At 42.5% G+C, this 20,858-nt stretch overlaps 1 protein-coding gene across 6 annotated transcripts in view; it reads left to right on the forward strand.

Annotated features, from left to right (window-relative positions):
- Positions 1 to 20,858, forward strand: part of PLD1 (phospholipase D1) — a 192,046-nt gene that overhangs the window by 51,375 nt on the left and 119,813 nt on the right. For all 6 annotated transcript variants that reach the window (XR_016232554.1, XM_070072512.2, XM_070072514.2 and 3 more), the window contains exons 7-11: positions 2,557 to 2,615; positions 3,646 to 3,738; positions 13,984 to 14,136; positions 16,867 to 17,016; positions 20,136 to 20,219. Coding sequence is in view for 5 of the 6 variants with exons in the window: in XM_070072512.2 (XP_069928613.2) it covers positions 2,557 to 2,615; positions 3,646 to 3,738; positions 13,984 to 14,136; positions 16,867 to 17,016; positions 20,136 to 20,219 (539 nt within the window). In the remaining variant the exon portion in view is untranslated. The remainder of the gene's footprint in view (positions 1 to 2,556; positions 2,616 to 3,645; positions 3,739 to 13,983; positions 14,137 to 16,866; positions 17,017 to 20,135; positions 20,220 to 20,858) is intronic.

The following is a 20,858-nucleotide window of genomic DNA, read 5'->3' on the forward strand; positions in this document are numbered from 1 at the left end:
CTAACTTTTTCTGCATCCAGTTGCCAAGTCACATTGATTTTTCTTCCTTTTTTTTTTTTTTCAGACCTCTTTCCACCTAGGGCCAAGAGTATTATTTACCTACACTTTTCACAGGTTAGAACAAAACCAGAAAGGTATTGATTAGTACTTTACTCAAGGGGTCAATAGGATATGCTCTGTGGAGTATTATTAGGCTAATTTGATTTTTAAATACTTCTTCCTGAGAGTCACCTTCCTAAATGCAGAATGGAATTATGATCACTGAAGATTTACTGTGAAATTCAGACAACACAATCTTTGTTCAGTTTCATATTTTATTATTAGGTTTTGCCTGTCATTTGACCTTGACTTTAGGGCTGGAAAGTTTCTTCTTGAAATCCCTCTTTAGTCAGACTTTACTAATCCTTTAGTATAAAGTAGAGTTCATGTTAATATGAAACCTTTGATGGTCTACATGGGTAATGTATGATTTTTATTTCCATAGATTTCTTTGCATTTAGCAATTTTGTACTGATAATGTAATGTTATGTTTTCTGAATTATTTCAGGGAATTTTTTGTTGTTAGCTATTTGATGATAAGAGTTATGTATTAGAAAACTTGCTCCTTTGATTTTTGTTTTCATGTCCTATTCTTCCACTCATTCTGTAACTTTGCATACAGTAATTACACCTCTGAAGCAGATTCATCAAATGTAAGCAGGTATTGACATTCCCCCTCTAACATTTTATCTCTGTTTAGAAATAAAATGAAAAGTTGTGGTTTAACATTTTGAAATGTTTGGGATTTTATGTATGATTGATAGTCTGAGTGTCATTTCTAATAGCCCATGGGTTGCTACATTTTCCAATTAGAATACATTGCCATAAATCAGATTTATAAAAAATGCATTGTACTAAATCTCATGTTTTATAGAGTAAAATGAATTTTAAAACCTTGATTTTTAAAAATAATTATTATTTCTAAAAATGCTGCGTGTCGTCCCCACCACTCTGTAACTACACTCACGTGTACCTAGTCTGGTCCTTCACACAAAATTCTGTCGAGACGGAATGTTTTCCATGTGTGACTTCCTCTGTCTGCTTCCTGATGCTGGAGAATGTCTATTTCTCTCTTTTTTTTTTTCTATCAAGTTTGTTATTGACATGCTTTAAAGAAGGTTGCTACATCTGGACTTAACTGTTGGCTGCTTTAAAACAAAATCTATAAATTGTGAACAATACAATGTCTAACTCCAGTTAATTCAGGAATTTCTTGAGATAAAACCTGTATATATAGAAACATTACATTCTGCTGATTCCTTTTTCCCTCTGTGCCTCCACATTTGCATCTAGCCCTTCCCTACCCAGTGTATGCAGTGGACTCCATTCGAGTAGAAGACATGGTAGATGACTGTTTGCTTTTGCAGCTTAATTCTCAGAAGATTGATTTGGCCTAACTTGATTTTTAATCTGTCGCTTGCTAGTTGTACAAACTTGGACAACTGAATTTCTCAAACCAGGGGTTGGTGAACTGTATCAAATTGAGCAGACCACCTGTTTTTGTATATTCATGAGCTAAGATGAGCTTTTGTTTTTCAGTGGTGAAAAAAATGAAAATACTGTAATATTTTGTGCCATATGTAAATTCTGTTCATATTTTATAGCTATAAAGTCTTATTGGACACAGCCACATTATTTGATTTATGCATTATCTGTGGCTGTGTTCATACTACAATAGAGGACTGGAGCCTGTATGGCTCACAAACTCCAAAATACTTATTGTCTGGTTCTTTGCCAAAAAACTGTCCATGCATGCTATAAATCACAGTTGCCTTTTCTATATAATGGGAAAATGGTACCTACTTCTAAAAGGTTTTAGATAGTTCATGGAAAATGCTCAACTCAGTGTCAACACACAACACACACTCAGTAAATGTTAGCCACAGCTGTTGATATTATAATAGTTATGGCTTTTAGTCATCTAGTAATCTATGTAGTGAAGGTGGGCCTAGAATTCTCTCTCTTTGAACTCATTACAAATAATTTTTTGTTATGCCTGGTGTTCACATGTCTCCCCAGTCTCTTGGCAACCTAGCTTGTGTATCATTTTCCATGACCTTTTCCACCTTACTCACCGTAGCTCAGCTGTGCATTATATCTCCTTCTTACACCTTCTGTTCTGTTCTCCTCTTCATGCCCTATTTCTGCATGCCAAATCTGGTCCATCTTGCAGAACCTTCACCAACATCACACTTATCATGTACTCTTAGTATTTTCTGCACACATACTGCGAAAGCTCTTCCTCCCATAATAAAAACAAACGCAAAGAAGTATTGGGATGAAGCCCTCTGTGACTTTGTTGAACATTTTGTCTCTGTATCATAGGGTATGTATCACTTTATTGTTGTGTTAACTGATGCTTCTCATCAGCACTTCAGAGTACTGTGTTTATTGATCTGCACGTCCACCATGGAGTACCAGTGTTTATACATGCCATTATCTCATACACATTCTTAATGCATACATAAATTTCATTTGTCTGCTTTCTAATATGTGAATTTTTTTTCTTGTTTTCAGACAGAATTCCTTGATATAAGCCAGTTGTCTTTCATCCATGATTTGGGACCAAAGGGCATGTAAGTTTCAGTATTGGACCTTGAGAAAGAAGTATGAAAAGCCGCTAAGCATTAATATTTGATTTAGTGGCATGCTGGGGTGATGGGACCTCCTGGCTTTCCTGCTAGTTTTTCTCCTCAATACAATCACGGCAGCTGGGGGAATCACTTAACTAAAAGAGGATATCTCTTACAATAAACAGTGATAGCAACTAGTTTACTGTCATGTATCTACTGCCCAGATTTCCTCTAACCCAGCAGGGGGAGTGTTCAATGCACAAGGAAGTTTGATATGTGTGAAAATGCTCTCCATGTCAAATAATGAAGGTCCTTTCTTCTAATCATTTATAAAAGTTAACTATTTGTCACTAATCTTGATGACTTTAAAAATAATACTGTGTAAATAGATGATGTGTAACACATGGAAGCTTAATGATTATTTTTCTTCACGATATTAGAGATTGATAACATAAAGAGCTTAAATTTTAATTTTAGATCTTTAAATGCGTTGTTGGTGGTTGTTTCTTTAAAAATCTCTTTTGTTCAATCATTACTGTTTCAAAGTTAAGAGATTACTACTTTCAAAGCTACTTTCTGTGGAAGTAGCAGTAGCTTACTATGTGTACTTTGCTTTACCTCTTTGGGCATGGTTTGGTTGCTAGAACTATATATGAAGCCCTAGCATCTGTGGGTGAGCCCCACCCTGGTCTCAGTGGCTGTTGCACCGTCTCTGCACATGATCTTCTTAGGTGTTCACAGTGACTGGGGGAGCACTTAGCATTTAGAGCCAGGCACTAGGATGCTAATGCATAGCACAGTTATGCTGCCTCAGATGCCTAAAGAGCTCTATGTGGCCACAGTGTTTAAGGTTAGCCATTATAGAATTCAGCCTAACAAATATGACGCTGAACTAGTTGACGGTGAAGGAGGAAAAAGTAGGGAGGAAAATCATATGTGAGCGACTTCATTTAGTACTAAGTTATTAAGACTGTACTAGCTAGATTTGAGCTGGAAATCTGGCAACGATGGGTTAAGTTGATGTTTCTTTCAGAGAAGGCATGATAATGAAAAGATCTGGAGGACACAGAATACCAGGTTTGAATTGCTGTGGGCACGGAAGAGCTTGCTACCGCTGGTCAAAAAGGTAGGCCTTAGGAATTTTCTTGTGTTTGTTTGTTTTAATACACTGGCTATTGAGCGGTGTTTTTGCATACCAGGTTTAAATGATAAGTCCTGTAGAAACTATGGCAGAGCACGTTTTAAATTATATTTTGAAAATCTAAGTTACTGTATGTACTTAAGTAGTTTACCCAATATGGGAGTTGTTGGCAGAGGATGCAAATTAATATCCATAAAAACTCAGTGGACTTGGTATTCAACAGTATAGCTGCCAAGGAATAGGCAGAGATGGCCAGTAAGCAGAGGAGAAGATGACAGCGTTACAAGCCACTAGGGAATTGTAGATCAAATCCACAGTGAGGTACAACTTCGTATCCAATGGGATGGCTGTAATTAAAAAGATGGGCAATAGCATATGTTGGTGAGGGTGAAGAGAAATTGGAGCCCTAAGCTATTGCTGATGGAAATGTAAAATGGTATAGCCACTTTGCAAACAGTCTGGTGTTTTTTTTCACATTGTTAAACATAGAGTGACCCTATGCCCCCAAATTCCAGTCCTAGGTATTCACCCAAGAGAACTTTAAAAAAAAAAAAAGTCCCAAAACTTATCACAGCAGCATTATTTATGATAACCTAAAAAGTAGAAACAACTCAAATGTCCATAAATTGATAAATGGCTGAACAAAATATGGTATTTCCATATAGTAGAGTATTCTTTTTGAAGTGATGAAAATTTTCTGAAATTAGATGGTAGCGATGGTTGCCAATTTTATTAATGTGCTAAAAACTGTGGAATTGTATTTTTTATGTGTATCTGAATTACATCTGAATCAAAATCAAAGATTTTAATGAAAAGGGTAATGAAGAACTGATGTACGCTCCCATGCAGATGAAACATCGTAAGTGAACAAAACCAGATACAAAAGCAACTTCTTAGAGGCTTCCATGTTTAGAGTAGACAAACCTGAAGACATGGAAGTAAATAGGTGTCCAGGATTCTTTTTGCTAATTAACTTCTGCTAATGGATGTAGAATTGGGAGGGGAGATAATGAGAATATTCTAGAATTAGTACTACTTTCTAATATTTCTAATATTCTAGAATTAGTGCTACTTTCAAAATATGCTGAAAACCACTTAACTATATACTTAAAAACATAAAAAGAAAAATTGAACAGATTTCTAAGATGATAATATTAGACTTTCATTTGTGAAAAATATATATTATGATAAGTATGATATATTTAGAGGACTTAAATTTCATATTGTATTCCTGGCCAAGTAAAGATTCCTTGAGGGGCAATATTTTTTTAAATTTTGCACATCATAGACAATAGCTGTTTGTCCTAATGATAATGTACTGGAATTGAAAAAAAAAAAAAGATAATGTACTGGAATTGAAAAAAAAATATTAAAGACACCATTAAGAAATCAGATAGCAAGGCCGGCGCCGCGGCTCACTAGGCTAATCCTCCGCCTAGCGGCGCCGGCACACCGGGTTCTAGTCCCGGTCGGGGCGCCGGATTCTGTCCCGGTTGCCCCTCTTCCAGGCCAGCCCTCTGCTGTGGCCAGGGAGTGCAGTGGAGGATGGCCCAGGTGCTTGGGCCCTGCACCCCATGGGAGACCAGGAAAAGCACCTGGCTCCTGGCTCCTGCCATCGGATCAGCGCGGTGCGCCGGCCGCAGCGCGCCGGCCGCGGCGGCCATTGGAGGGTGAACCAACGGCAAAGGAAGACCTTTCTCTCTGTCTCTCTCTCTCACTGTCCACTCTGCCTGTCAAAAAAAAAAAAAAAAAAAAAAAAAAAATAAAATAAAGAAATCAGATAGCAATATTTTTATCTACATAAGAATATGATATATTCTCCAACTGTAAAATAAATGTCCTCATGTAAATAATGGAATTGAACTATGTGTATATTCAAGTATATAAAATTAATAGTAGTGTCTACTTTTAAACATATTTATTTAAAATAAACTGCCGATTAGAAATACGATTGTTACTGTTGATTTGAACCCCGGGAACTTGTTCTGTCAGCGACTAAGAATGTGGGCAATGAACGAGCAGCTGAGAACGCAATCTTAGCACCATTTATTGGAAAAAGTGAAGAGACAGAAATCGCTATACCTGATGGACCATGCAGGCATCTCAGTAAAGGACTAGGAACCTGGTCTGCACTCAGACCCCCAGTTTTCAAGGGCCTGAATCTGCGTCCCGAGTACGCGTCCCCTGTTTCTTCTCCCCTCCTCCCTCTTCTGGGAAAGTCTGGGTGGGGAATTTTTGGGTATGGAATTCCCCTAAATAAACCGCTCCAGATAATATGGGCTATCAGGGTTCTTACTATTGGAGAGGCAAATGACTCCCTCAGTCCAGGAGGGCCAGCTGCCGCCCTCTCTCAGTTCAGTGAGTTCCCTTCGGCAAAGGACAGACAAGGACACCTTGGGCTGGGGGAGTCAGGCTAGGCTGGGTCTGGCTTTCAGGACTTGTTTCCTCGTTCCATTGCACATGAATCTGTTTTCTTTAAAATTTCTCATTTTCCTCGACCCCTCTTACACACACAGGCTAATGTCTGCGTAGCAGCCTTAACACCAGTAAGTTACTAGATTTGGGAAGGATGGAGGAAATCACAAGCGCCTTCCGAGCCCTATTGGAAGTAAAACTTAAAGAAATTGAAATTTTCTGTTAGAACTTATTGAGCAAAAAGGGAAGCAATATACTCAAAAAAGTACTCACTTTGATATAAACCTCTAACTTGCAGAAACTCAGAGTGTAAATGATATTGAGGAAATCGAGAGACTCCATTTGTGCTATCTTGTCAGCCCAAATAGTACAGAACCCGGAATACTCAGGCCAGATGCCAAGCAGGGGGAGTTTCAGACTTTACCTTTCAGCACTCGGGACTCTTTACCCAGAGCACCTGTGTGCAGAGCAGCCTGGGAGCCTTGGCAGCCCCGGGAGCAGCTGAGAGCTGTCAGGAGTCCAGCTCTCGCCCACCTCAGTTGGCACAGTGCTCCCTGTGCGTGTGAGCAGGCTCACGGCCCTCTTGCCCATTATAAAGAGCATGAGGGTACATCCTTTATGGCTGTCTTCCTTGCTCTCCCTTGCTGTCCTTCCTGGCACCACCTCCCTATGAAGTGCCTTTGTCTCACAGTTTGGGACAACTGACCCTAAGGCTTCTACTCAGGTTGTGTTCTAGCTGCTGGGAAGACAGTGGTGAACAGGACAAAGCCCCTGCCCCACGGAGCTCTGAGTATTGCAGGAAATGCAGGCAGAAATCGGCTGGCAAGTCTGTATCGTAAGTCAGTAAGAGCGTTGAAGGAGAAAAAAGGCTCTGATATAGTGAGGGTTTGGGGACATGCAGAGGGGGACTTTAGTAGCTCCGGGACTGAAGGAAAAGCTCCCTGAAGAAGTGACTTTTGAGTTACAGCCTCTGTGAGAAGCAGAGGCCAGGGACAGTGGGCAGGACTGTTACATAAAAGAACTGTGCTTCCTCTTTATCTAACCTTGGTTACATCATGCTTCAACCGGGACAATCTAAAAAGATACGATCCTGCCCGAAATGAAATGTGTCATCATTTTAAGTTGTGTAAATCTTCCTGTGCAGATTAAAGCTGTGGCTCCATATTAATAAGTATTTCCTGAGTCATATCTGTGGGATTTAAAATATCAGACATTGAATATAGATGATAAAGTGTAACTGACAAAATTAGTTTAGAAAGTTTCTCACAGAAGACTACTGGTGTCTAAACGGGAGTTACTTTTAAAGGTGACACTTGTTCATACTTTAGAAACATATTTTTTGAGAGGTAGAAGAGATGAGCAGAGAGAAGAGAGAGAGAGAGAGAGACTTATAGAATGTTCTGGTTGGCTAGTTCACTCTCCAGATGTCCCCGGGAACTGATCCTAAAGCCAGTAGCCCAGCACAGTCCTACCTCACAGGGTGGGTGGCAGGGATTTAATTACCTGAGCCCTCACCCCTGCCCCCCGGATCTGCATTAGCAGGAAGCTGGGGTCAGGAGCACGGGCAGGGGATCCGACCCAGGCCCTCTGATGTGGGGTTCAGCATCCGAACTTTTCACTGTTAGGCTACATACCCACCCCTCTCTTCTGCTGTTGTTTGAACCTATTAAAAAAATTCTGATCACTTTTTGTTTATTCTGTTTTAATAAATTGAGAAAAGGTAAATAGGAGGATTCCACTTTCACTTGTTTTGTAATGACCTTATATGGGAGACAAGTGAAAAAAAAAAAAACGGGAGAACAAGACGACCACAGTACACATCTCTTCTCATAATGTAAAACGTCTATGTAAATAACAGGCTTACTGAACACCTTCTCTGAACCTGGTAGTGGGCTAGACATTGTTTCTCTTCTCAGATAATGTCTAAGAGAACGAGATGTCTACATGTTGAAAAGTAAGTTCTGTGTTTACTACGAACTGTTCCAGTAAAGTAAAATTTTTAGGTAGTGACCATGTCGAAATGGCTTCATTTATACTTGTTGGGACCCATTCTTTCCATTGTGATTTAGGCAGAGTGGTTGCTTTGCCTGAAGGCTTGTACTGGGCTGATAGGGGATTATTGTAGGCACTGGACAGTTAGCAGTGGACAAGACAGTTATATCCCCTGTCTCTTACCCCCAGTGCAGGGGACAGTGAATGAGGAGACTGGTAAATACTTCCACTACAAAGAAGCTAAAACAGAGCAGCTTTATGGAGTGGAGACGGGGTTGGGGTGGGGAGGCTTGAGGGCGACAGGTTTAGCTGGAGTAGCCTTCCTAGAAAGGGAAGTTGGATGGATGATGTGGGCTGTCCATGGTAGGGTCTGGAAGGAATCACTTCTTGGCAGAGGAACAGCAAACACAGAGCCCCAGAGTGGAACTAGTTTGGAGGTCAGGACATGGGTGGAGAGGAGAGGCTAGACAACAAGGAGGGACCTGGAGTTGGAGCCCAGAGGGGCTGACCTGAGGACAGGCACCTCATCCTTTTATTGAATTTCTCCTTGATGTGTATCTTCCTGTTTTAAGAACTTACTAGGTGGGGAAGCTCAGCCTGGTAGTTAAGATGCCAGTTAAGATCCCCGCATCTCATCTCAGAGTGCCCGGATGCAGGTCCTAGCTCTGACTCGTGACTCCAGCTTGCTAATGCAGACCCTGAGAGGCGGCAGGTGAGAGCTCAAGTAGATGGGTCCCTGCCACCCATGGGAGACCTTGACTGAGCTCCTAGCTCCTGGCTTTGCCCTGGCCTAGTCTGTTGCAGACATCTGGGGAATGCATCAGCAAGTGAGATATCTCTCTCTCTCTCTCTCTCTCTCTCTCTCTCTCTCTCTCCCCCTCCCCCTCTCTCCCTCCCTCCTTCCCTCCCTCCCTCACCATCACATACCCCCATTTCTCTGTTGACAAAAAAATAGAAAGGAAAGAATTCAGATAAATTTTAAGGAAGGCTTGATTAGGAAGAGCTTTAAATAAAGGCCAGAAGTCAGTCTGCTCTGGTATTTAAGGGCAATTACAAGTACACTTCATCCCTATCAAAACAGAAACCTTTACCTCTGTGTCAGCTTTCAAAATCTAGCAGTCTGTGGGGAGCAGTTGCATATTTCCAGGAGCCCACATGCGGCAGAGCAGAGGAAGAACCTTCCACATAGGATAAAGCATGAATGACACTCCCGGGAGTTTAACAGTACCCTGGCCGACGATGTACCCAGCCATCTCCTGCCTGCCTCCCTCCCTCCCTCCCTTCCTTTCTCCTCCTCCTCCTCCTCCTCCTTCTTCCTCTTCCTCTTCTTCTCTTTCTCTCCCCGCCCCCTCTTTCTTTCTTTCAAGATGTATCTATTTATTTTGAAAGGCATTATTAAAAAGCAAGAGGATTCAGTCCTCCAGATGGCCACCAGAGCCAGCCCTGGGCCAGGGCAGAGCCAGGTGCTTGATTTGGGTCTCCCATGCAGGTATCATGGGCCCAAACACTTGGGCCATCATCCACGACTTTTCCCAAGCCATTAGCAGGGAGCTGGATCAGAAGTGGAGCAGCTGGGACATGAATCAGCACTCTCATTGGATGCCGGCATTGCAGGTGGTAGTTTACCTCAACGCCCCAACACCGGCCCTGCCATCTCATTGCTGTTGGACAAGACCACAGCCGACGCAGCCTCTGTGCAAATTAAGGAAGGGAGCCATTCTTACAGGGTGATGCAGCTTGCACCAGAGTCAAATGCACAGTGGTACCTGGTGACCTATTCCTCAGGGTGGGTTTTGCAGCCCATGTTCCCAGGGTTAAGCCACAAGCCTGGGCTCTAAAGAGCTTTTTTCACATTCTAAGGTGAATGGTGGGTGCTTGTTACACCTGGATGTGGGTCATTTTACTGGCATCCCACACTGTCGCCTCTGGTGTGCAGCTCTGGTGAGGGCTAGCTCTGATGTCATTCGGGTATCCTTGCCTTCCAGGCAGGCAAACTCAGCAGTCTGGGTGATTTGACTTTCTTAGGTTGTTGGCCCTGCCAGCTATAGTTTTGCAAGCCTGCGACTCCTTCCTGGTCAGCAACAGAGCACACCTGTGCCAAACAGCTGCTCCTGTGCCGCACTGTCTCTAGCTTGCTGAAGACAGAACTTCAACAGACATGTGATCCATCTAATCTCTTTTAGCATAACCATGTTATGAGTGGATAACTGTATCTCTGAACTCATAACTGAGCCCCATTGGAGTCATGAGTCACCCTTGATATCGTGGCTGTATTGAGTGTTAGATAAAATGCATGATTTCTGCATGTACTAAATACTGTTTTGAGACTATTATCCACTGTATTATTCAGTTGTCTTAATGTTTGTTAGGCCCCCAGTGAGAAACTTCCTTTGGAAGGTAGTTTGGCTGTGGACCCCTTTTATTCTTTCATTTACTCATTCACTAAGAGTAAGCCAGGGAAGTCAGACTCACTTTGTCATGCCACCTCTTTCCTTACATAGTTAGGCATTTGCTGTCTGTGACCTTGATGCCTTCATAGATAGGCATTTGCTTTCTGTGACATTGATGTTTCTCCTTTTATACAACGATCTCACATGCATGCCTTTTACTGAAAAGTAATTTAAATTTATTAAAAAATAAATGAAACTGTAGAAATCAATGCAGATTTGTTTACATTGAATCCCAAAAAAGCCACTACAACGTGTGATTGGCAACTTCAGTAAATATTTTTCATAAAATATATTTTTTAAACATTTATTTATTTGAGAGGCAAAGTTACAGAGAGAGAAAGAGACAGAGAGAGAGGTCTTCCATCTTCTGGTTCACTCCCCAAATGGCTGCAATGGCAGAGCTGGGCCAATTCAAACTAAGAGCCAGGGGCTTCTTCCTGGTCTCCTACACAGGTTCAGGAGCCCAAGGACTTGGGCCATCTTCTACTGCCTTCCCAGGCTACTAGCAGAGAGCTGGGTCAGAAGAGAGGCAGCCAGGACTCAAACCAGAGCCCATGTAGGGTGCCGGCATTTCAGGTGAAGGCTAATCCTACTACCCACAGCACCGGTTCCTCTCATAAAATATTTTAAAGACCAATTTCCCATGCTACCATATTACATAATTTATATTCAAGTGTTCTAACCTTATCTGTCCCATAATATGGAATCATCCCAAGTGCTTTATTTTGTCCAATATATATTATAACCATTGCTACTTTATTCAGTTACTGACTGTCATTTGATCACTAAACAATTACAGATAAATATGAATATAAGGGTAGTTTAAAAGGTTCATGGAAAATAGAACTAAAAGTTCATTTTTGGCACAAAAATTTTGAAGTTCTTGCATAGTTATTTCTTTTTTTTTTTTTAAGATTTACTTATTTGAGAGGTAGAGTTACAGACAGTGAGCAGGAGAGACAGAAAAGTCTTCCATCTGCTGGTTTACTCCCTAAATGGTTACAATGGCCATAGCTGCACCGATCAGAAGCCAGGAGCTTCGTTGGGTCTCCAACACAGGTGTAGGTGCCCAAGCACTTTGGCAATCTCCCACTGCTTTCCCAGGCCATAGTAGAGAGCTGGATCGGAAGAGGAACAGCCAAGACTCAAACCAACACCCATATGGGAGGCCATGCTGCAGGCAGAAGATTAACCTACTGTGCCACAGCACCAGCCCCACATAGTTATTTCATAATGTACATTTTCCACAAGTTTTTTTTTGAAGACCCCTCAAATGTATGGAAATTGACATTATTGTGCATCAGAAAGAACTTACCCTTTAGTTCCATTTTCCACTGCTTATTGTGTACCTGGTGTTACACAACATGAGAGCATCCTGCCTCTTGCTCTTCCTGTTGTCAGTGTCATGCCCATTTTCTGCCTCCTGACTTCTTAGGATGTGGTCCTAGCATGGCCATCACCTTTAAACTTGTTGAAAGTGCAGAATCCCGGGCACTGCTACAGTGCCTGAGAATCTGCACTTTGTCAGGATCAGAAGATAGGCAGGCTTTTGACCCAGCAGTTACCCTAGCGAGCTCTGCCCCCACCTCCAACTTCTTGCTCCCTGGGAGGCAGCAGATGAAGGCTCAAGTAATTGGATGCCACCCAGGTGGGAAACCTGGATCAAATTCCAGGCTCTGGCTTCAGCTCAGCCCTGCCCTGGTTGTTACAGGCATTAGGGGAATGTATCAGCAGATAGGAATTCTCTTTCTGAATGCCTCTCAAATAAATAGAATAAGTCAATCAATTTTAAACATGATAATAAAGTATGAGAAGAGCCACTGCTTTATTGCAGTCACTTGCTGACCTGCCACACCACACCCCTCTCTTCATATCTGCCCTTCTGAAATATGATACTTCAAAAAATTCATGGAAAATGAAGATACTTCAAAAAACAATGATGAGAAGACACTTCAAAAAATTCATGGTAAATGGAGTTAAAAGGTAAGTTCATTTTGGTGCCAAAAACTTTTGAAATCCTTGAGTACTTTTTTTATAATACTCTTTTCCCAGTGAGCTTTTTGATGACACCTTGAAAGTTTGCATTTCAAAATCTTTGCACCAAAATAAACATCTTTTGATTTCATTTTCTACAAGCTTTTTTGATGTTCCCTCCTATTATTGTCCTTTTACCTTGCCAGGGCATGAGAGTCCCTTATTTAATAAGCACCTTGCTTTTTGTCTTGTTTTGCTTTACAAAATAAAAGCAACACAGATTCTGAAGCCTTTTTAATGGATCTGGGGTAGGGCCCATGAATCTTACTTTTCACAAGCATCCCCGTAGATGCTGAGTGTCAGGCAAGCTGAGGATAATACAAGCTTGGGTCCATGACATAAAACCAACCCTTGTGGTCTGGCTTTCAGACCTTCCTTAGCGTGGCTGTTGCCTGTTTTCCTTACTCTGCATTTCTTCCCATGCGCCCCAGGACTGTGGCCACACCGACTGCTCCTCCAGCACATGCAGGATTTCACACCTAAGAACCCATGCCAGCTCTTCCCCCCGGGTGGGGTGTACGCCCTGGTCCCCCTCACTGTGGGCTGTCCTCGCTGGGATCCTTCCTGGCCATGCTCAGAAGACACTTCTTCAGGAAAATGCCATGGCTCTTGGGTAGTGCTAGGCACTCCGTCTTCTTGCACCACTGCCTTTTGCTCTGCTTTTCTAGTACCTGTCGTCTCTGTCCTGCAGTCACCGTTTGTACCCCCACTAGCCTTGTACGCTCCTTTGAGAACATCTACATCCACTTTATCTTTGCACTGTTTCCTGTTCTGACCCTCAGCTTACCGCTGTACTTTTGTCATTTTGAGGCTCTGACATTTGTTTTTAATTGAATGGAAATACTTTTGAGAAATGCCCACGTCCCATTGAGCATCATTTATTAAAGTTCTTTTAAACCACAAATGATTTGAAAAGAGCATCAGTGGCTCCTTTAAAGGGTGATCGTACTTACTGGTGGATTTATTTGTTTCTTTCACGCTGGTTTATTCTAATAAACATCAGTGCATTCCATTCTTCTGATAGCTGGGCCTCCATGCACATTCTGCAAGTGCTGCCTGTCAAAGTCAAGGACATTCTTCCAGGTTTTGCCATTAGTGTTTAAAGAGCTAGTGAATTACTTCGAATTGCATGGTGCCAGTACTTCTTAGAAAAAACATAATAGGATGGTCTTTGTTTGAGTTTTTGTTTCATAGTGATGTTTTAAAAATACATCCTCTATGTAAAAGAATGAAATTATGACTATAGTCTGCTAGAGTATATACTTAAGATTTATCATCTTTTTGTTTGTTTTGGTAATTCAATTCAACTTTTAAAAAAATCCTTACTATCTTCTAACAGGTGGCTAATTGTGAAAGATTCCTTTTTACTCTATATGAAACCAGACAGTGGGGCTATTGCCTTTGTCCTGCTGGTGGATAAAGAATTCAGAATTAAGGTGGGGAGAAAGGAGACGGAAACAAAGTATGGACTCCGAATCGATAATCTTTCAAGGTAGAAATTTCAGATATTTAAACGGCATTTCTTCCATGATCTCTCAGAAACAAAGTTTTCCTCTCAACCTTAAGTGAAGGAGGTAAAGTAATTTAGATGCTACAGAGTTCTTACTTAGAAGTCATGCTCAGTCAAAAGTAAGGAATACTTCCTTGTACACATTTTTAAGAATAGAATATCATATATGTAATATGTATCTATATATAGATATAGAATATCCTATATGTAATAGAGTCACAATAAAAATCTTTTCAATTCAGTGTGTTCATTAACAAAACTCCTGAAGGATAATTTTATTTTCAGAACCTGCATACATATTTTTAAAAAGACATCTTGGAAAGATACTCAAGTGTCATTTCATTCTATATTTTATCCATGGGTGTGTGTGTCGATAGCCTTGTATATGTCTCATCCTACAATATTACAGCTGTGTGGTTTTATATATGAGGGCACTTCAGAAAGTTTGTGAAAAAATTGAGCTCCAAGATAAGTTTATTTTGGTGGAAACAGAATGTTTGCCAGTCATGCATAGTTTTCAATAATATTATTTCATTGAATGTCTTAAAGACTTCCTCTATGCATGAATTTCAAACATTTTTACACCAAAAGAAGCATCTTTTAATTTCATTGCCCATGAAGTTTTTGTAGTACCCTTGTATACATACATTTGTCTCTGTATAATTTATCCTTTTGTGTGTGTGTGTGTGTGTGTGTGTGTGTGTATGTGTATGTGTGTATACATCTTTATATGATATGTGAGTGGGGGGTATGTGTATGCATGAGTTACTGTATACCTGGAGTTGAGTTAAAAACATAGATGCTCAAGCCTTTTTAATGGATCTGGGATAGGACTGAACTCCCTGTTACTCTCTAAGAATGGAATATACAGGATTATTATTGGAAATACAATGGCACTACCATCAAAGCTTCCTCCTATTACTGCATTCGTATTTTCCAGTGGACCAAGGAAGCCCACCCCCAGTGTTCACTGACCCGTGTAACGGTCACTTTTAGCTGCCTTATTTCTACTTTCACTCTCTCTCACTTGGGCACCATGGCCAAGTCAATCCATTCAGTCCAGGTTTCATGATCTTCCTCCCTGGTAGAAGAGCTCCCTACTGTTTTTTTAAATACGTCCCATCTCTGCATTTGTAGCAGGAGGCCTTCATCTCTCCGCCATTCTTTGCAACCCCTCCCTGGCACTGTCTCTTGTGGGTCAGGGAAGCAGGTGTCTCTACCCATCAGTCCTTCTCACTGGGTTTCTCCTTGCCTCTCCACCTTTGCTCTTCCTGCACCCATGTTTGTGATTCTTCCCTCTGCCCCCTTAATTCTGATGCAGATCCTGTGACAAGGTCTTTGCTTGTCCATGTCTTCCCCGAAACCATCTTTTCCTCCCTTCCGCATGATAGCGGAAGTGCAGGCACTTTCAGTGCCCTTCTGCCCCTGCCCCAGTAGCTCCTGTCTCTTTGGTCACACCCGGTGGAGGGTGTTTCAGTCCTCCCAGCCCCTCTGTTTCACCTCCTGTCTCCAGCCCCAGCAGCATCCGCTGCTCTGAGGGTTCAGTAGCGTACAGTATGTCAGTATGAGACATATTGATGGGAGTGGTTAGGCCATCCCTAATCTTCAACAACAGCTGTTTTGGAATCTGTGAACATAGCCTCTTTGCTGCTCTAGAAGGATCATTGTATTTCCCCGACACAGCGTGCTCTCCCTTCTCATTCCCTGTCCTCCCCTTATTTATGGCTCTGATGGTTGGTTTCTGCCTGAATGACCTTATTTTCCTTTGATCTTCAAATCTGGGTTCCTTATTTTTCAACTTTTGGTTGTTGTCACCAATTCTGATATTCCACATCAAAAACATTTTCTGTCACCTGTTCTCTTTTGTTTTCAACATTTATAAACCCTTAGCAGTTTAGAGTTTAGTCATAAGTGACATTAAAGTCCGATGCAAACTGATTTATACCAGAGAGTGAGTCAGCCACGTTGGGCCTGGTGATTCTGAGATCCATGCTGTCGTTGAGACGGTGTTCACCTGCTTTCCTCGGCTCTGTGCTCTGGGGCTCAGCTTTATCCTCACGTTGGTCCCTTCACGGTGGTAAGAAAGCTGCCCCCCGTCCTCACACCAAGTTCAGTGGAAGGCGGAGTCTCTCCGGTGCACTCCTGAGCAAGTCCTCAGATTATCTTCATGCATTGGGTGGAAATGGCTCGTGCATGCATGATCCCACTTCTGGGACCAGAGGATGGAGAATGCTGTTTTGTTTAGCTTTTGTGGAAGGGAAGGGAAGAGATGGGATGACTTCCTAAATGCACAGTCAGGGTGCTGTTTCCAAAGAGGCAGGGAATAGACAGTGGGCGGCACGTAGGAGCTGTCCTCTGGAGGGGCCACGGTTGTCTAACCAGCACTGCAACGGGAGGCCGCGCCTGCAGCTTCTCTCACTATGGTCCTCACAGAACAGCAAAGCTCCAGGTCTGTAGTAAGTGTGTCTGTGTGTGTTTGCATGAGTGAATAAGTGAGTAAGCAACCTCAGTGTTTTCTCTGATGTGTTGATTATTTTAGAAATCCTACCAAAAATGTTTAAGAGCCTCATTTGTGATGTTCCTTGGCTAAACTTTTCAATTTATGTTTGCTACAGTATCAAAGAAAACAGGGAATGTTCAATTTTGTAAGCTGTTTGAGCAGATAGAACACAGAATGACCCTTCTTTTCTGCATTTTGCTTTTCTTTTAAAGGACACTTATTTTAAAATGCAACAGCTACAGACATGCTCGGTGGTGGGGAGGGGCTATAGAGGAATTCATCCAGAAACATGGCACCAACTTTCTCAAAGACCATCGATTTGGGTCTTATGCTGCTATCCAAGATAACACTTTAGCTAAATGGTAAGATTTTTTTTTTTTAACTTGAGCCTGGCAAGATAGTCATAGCGTATAATAATATGCTGGTGGTCTAATTCATCTGGAATCAGGTTTCAAAACTGTGTAAATATATTATGCACAATACTCATCAAAGGCCTCTCTGAATTAATTGTAGACTAACTTGCTGTAGCTAAGTTTTCTTTTTTAAATATTTGTTTATTTATTTGAAAGGTAGAGCTACAGAGAGAAAGGGAGAGAGAGAGAGAAAGAAAGAAAGATCAATCTTCTATCTGCTGGTTCACTCCCCAAATGGCCACAATAGCCAGATCTGGATCAGGCCAAAGCCAAGAACCAGAAACTCAGTCCTGGTTTCACATGGGAGGTAGAGACACAACCACTTGAGCTATCTTCCACTCCTTCACAGGCCCATTAGCAGGGAGCTGGATTGGAATTGGAGCATCCAGGATCTGGACCCACTGAGTGACAGAGCTGACCCCTGTAGCTTGGTTTTCTTTCTTTCTTTATTTTATTTATTTATTTTTTTTTGACAGGCAGAGTGGATAGTGAGAGAGAGAGACAGAGAGAAAGGTCTTCCTTTGCCGTTGGTTCACCCTCCAATGGCCGCCGAGGGCGGCGCACAGATCTGATCTGATGGCAGGAGCCAGGTGCTTGTCCTGGTCTCCCATGGGGTGCAGGGCCCAAGCACTTGGGCCATCCTCCACTGCACTCCCGGGCCACAGCAGAGAGCTGGACTGGAAGAGGGGCAACTGGGACAGAATCCGGTGCCCCGACCGGGACTAGGACCCGGTGTGCCGGCGCCGCAAGGCGGAAGATTAGCCTAGTGAGCCGCGGCACCGGCCCTGTAGCTTAGTTTTCTAATGCTTGCTTTTAACAATGAGAATAGCTAGCTCTAGTTTTTGAAGTCTGATTTTTAAGCTGACTTGATAGATTTTCTTAATGACGTAAATGGAAGGTTTAAGTCAGTAGCCTAATTTAAGGAAAACATTTATTTGCTGGATATTTTAAAATAAATTCATGCTTAGCATGTTTTTCTATTCATGGATTAGAAATTTTGTTCTGTTTTCAGTCTGAGAAGAAAAACATTGTGTGATTTTCTTTTGTTTTAAAGATTTATTTATTTATTTGAAAGGCAGAGTTACAGAGAGGCAGAGACAGAGAGAAAGAGAGACTTCATCTGCTAGTGCACTACCCAGATGGCTGCAACTGCCAGAGCTGTCCTGATCCGAAGCCAGGATCTGGGAGCCTCCTCTGGGTCTCCCACGCCAATGGAGGGGCCCAAGGACTTGGGTCATCTTCTACTGTTTTCCCAGGCCATAGCAGAGAGCTGGATTGGAAATGGAGCAGCCGGGACTCGAACGAGTGCCCATATGGGATGCTGGCACTGCAGGCAGTGGCCTTACCTGCTATGCCTCAGCGCCAGCCCCTGATTTTCTTTTATTCTTTCTTTTTCTTTTTTTTTTTTAAAGATTTATTTATTTATTTATTTATTTGAAAGGCAGAGTTACAAAGAGGCAGAGGCAGAGAGAGAGAGAGGTCATCTATCCATTGGTTCACTTCCCAAATGGCCGCAATGGCCAGAGCTGGGCTGATCCAAAGCCAGGAGCTTCCTCTGGATCTCCCACATGGGTGCAGGGGCCCAAGGACTTGGGCCATCCTCTGCTCCTTTTCTAGACCATAACAGAGAGCTGGATCGAAAGTGGAGCATCAGGACTTGAACTGACACCTATACGGGATGCTGGTACTGCAGATGGTAGCTTCACCCGCTATGACACACCACCAGCCCCAAACCTGATTTTCTTTTAAAGATTTATATATTTATTTGAAAGCCAGAGTTACAGCGGGAGAGATAGAGAGAAGTCTTTCATCTGCTAGTTCACTCTCCAAATGGTCATAATGGCTGAAACTGGACCAAACTGAAGCCAAAAAACCAGGAGCTTCTTCTGAGTGTCCTATGAGAGTACAAGGCCCAAGCACTTGGGCGTCTTCCACTGCTTTCCCAGGCTGTAGCAGGGAGCTGGATTGGAAGTGGAGCAGCCGGGACTAGAACTGGTCTTCATATGGAATACTGGCACCACAGAGGCTTAACCTCCTGCACCACAGTGCTGGCCCCATGGTGTGTGAATTAAGTAGGATAGCAGAATTTATCTTGCCCCAAATGATGATGAGGCTAAGGTAAGCCATTGTTCTCTAAGCAGAGAGGAATCAGGTTGCTTTTTTTTTCTGTCTACTTCCCCTCCTAGGTAGCAAATGGAAGGAGATTATTATGGTTTCGACATTGTCCAAAGTTTGTGTCCTGAGAGCCTGTTCCACAGGGTGGCAATACTGAGAAGTTGGGCCGGCGCCGCGGCTCATTAGGCTAATCCTCCGCCTAGCGGCGCCGGCACACCAGGTTCTAGCCCCGGTCAGGGCGCCGGATTCTGTCCCGGTTGCCCCTCTTCCAGGCCAGCTCTCTGCTGTGGCCAGGGAGTGCAGTGGAGGATGGCCCAGGTGCTTGGGCCCTGCTGACCCGCATGGGAGACCAGGAAAAGCACCTGGCTCCTGGCTCCTGCCATCGGATTAGCGCGGTGCGCCGGCCGTGGCGGCCATTGGAGGGTGAACCAACGGCAAAAAGGAAGACCTTTCTCTCTGTCTCTCTCTCTCTCACTGTCCACTCTGCCTGTCAAAAAAAAAAAAAAAATACTGAGAGGTGAAATGGAACCTTAAAACATGGAGTCGTTAGTCACTTAGCGGTATGCCCTTGAAAGGAATTAAAGTATTTTTCCTGGGACCCCGGTTAGTTGTTGAGAAGATTATTATGAAAGCCTGAGCCTGGCCCCTGCCAGTGTCCCTCTGGCTTCCTGCGTTGAGATATGATCTCTTTCCCAACTTGTGTTCCCACTGATTGCCATCGGGCCCTTGCCATTGCAAGTGCTACGCTGTTTGGATTTTCAGCCTCCAAACTATGAACTCTCTATAAAGTTAGCCTGCCTCAGGTGCTTTGTTACAGCAACAGAAAAAAATAGACTAGTGCAGTGGTATTTTCCATCCTTGTTTTCCACTTATATAAAGTAAACTGAGGGTGATGTGGAGATTCTAGGGCCATTTTGTGTTGTCCTAAGAAGTTTCATGTTTGTGTCTTTTAGGTATGTTAATGCCAAAGGATATTTTGAAGATGTGGCAAATGCAATGGAAGAGGCAAAAGAAGAGATTTTTATCACAGATTGGTGGTTAGTATTTGTCTATGGGAATTTTGCTAGGAGGTCTCTGTTGAGAACTGTGCTACAAGAATTGTACACCAGAAAGACCAGCAGTGCCCAATGATGATTTAGCCTAAGTATCAGTAGTCCTCAAGGAAAAGTCTTTTCAACAAACTTGGCCACCAAATATACTCTTAAAATATTTAGATGGAACAGTTTGGTTTTTGTGTGTTTGGAAATGGATACACAACTATTCATTTTAATAACGATTATACTGTATTGCAAATATATAGTTATAGACGGAATAGAAAATTAGCTTCTTCTGGTATCTTCCCTCCTTTTGTAGTGTCTGTTCCCTGGCCCTGTGAATATGGTTCTTAAAAATTGTCTCTTTGATGCTGAAATAGTTCCATTGGCTTATTATGTTAGAATGTTATCTATAATGACCAGGCCCACCCAGCTCTGCTGGACTTACATCAGGTTTCAACTCTGACCCTCGTTAAAAATGTCTGCTAGAGTTTTGCTTAGTAAAGCCACTGGGAGTCTCATATCCAAAACTCATTTAGCTCTAGGGAAATTTTACCCCTGATGGTGTATAGGCAGTGTTCTATTCACCCGTCTGCCTGGACAGTTAAAACTCATCACAGATGAGAATACTGACTGCAGTCA

Source organism: Oryctolagus cuniculus, chromosome 4 (genome assembly GCF_051225735.1).
Source record: "Oryctolagus cuniculus isolate XC-2025 breed Fujian yellow rabbit chromosome 4, ASM5122573v1, whole genome shotgun sequence".
In the NCBI taxonomy this organism is placed as follows: Eukaryota; Metazoa; Chordata; class Mammalia; order Lagomorpha; family Leporidae; genus Oryctolagus; species Oryctolagus cuniculus.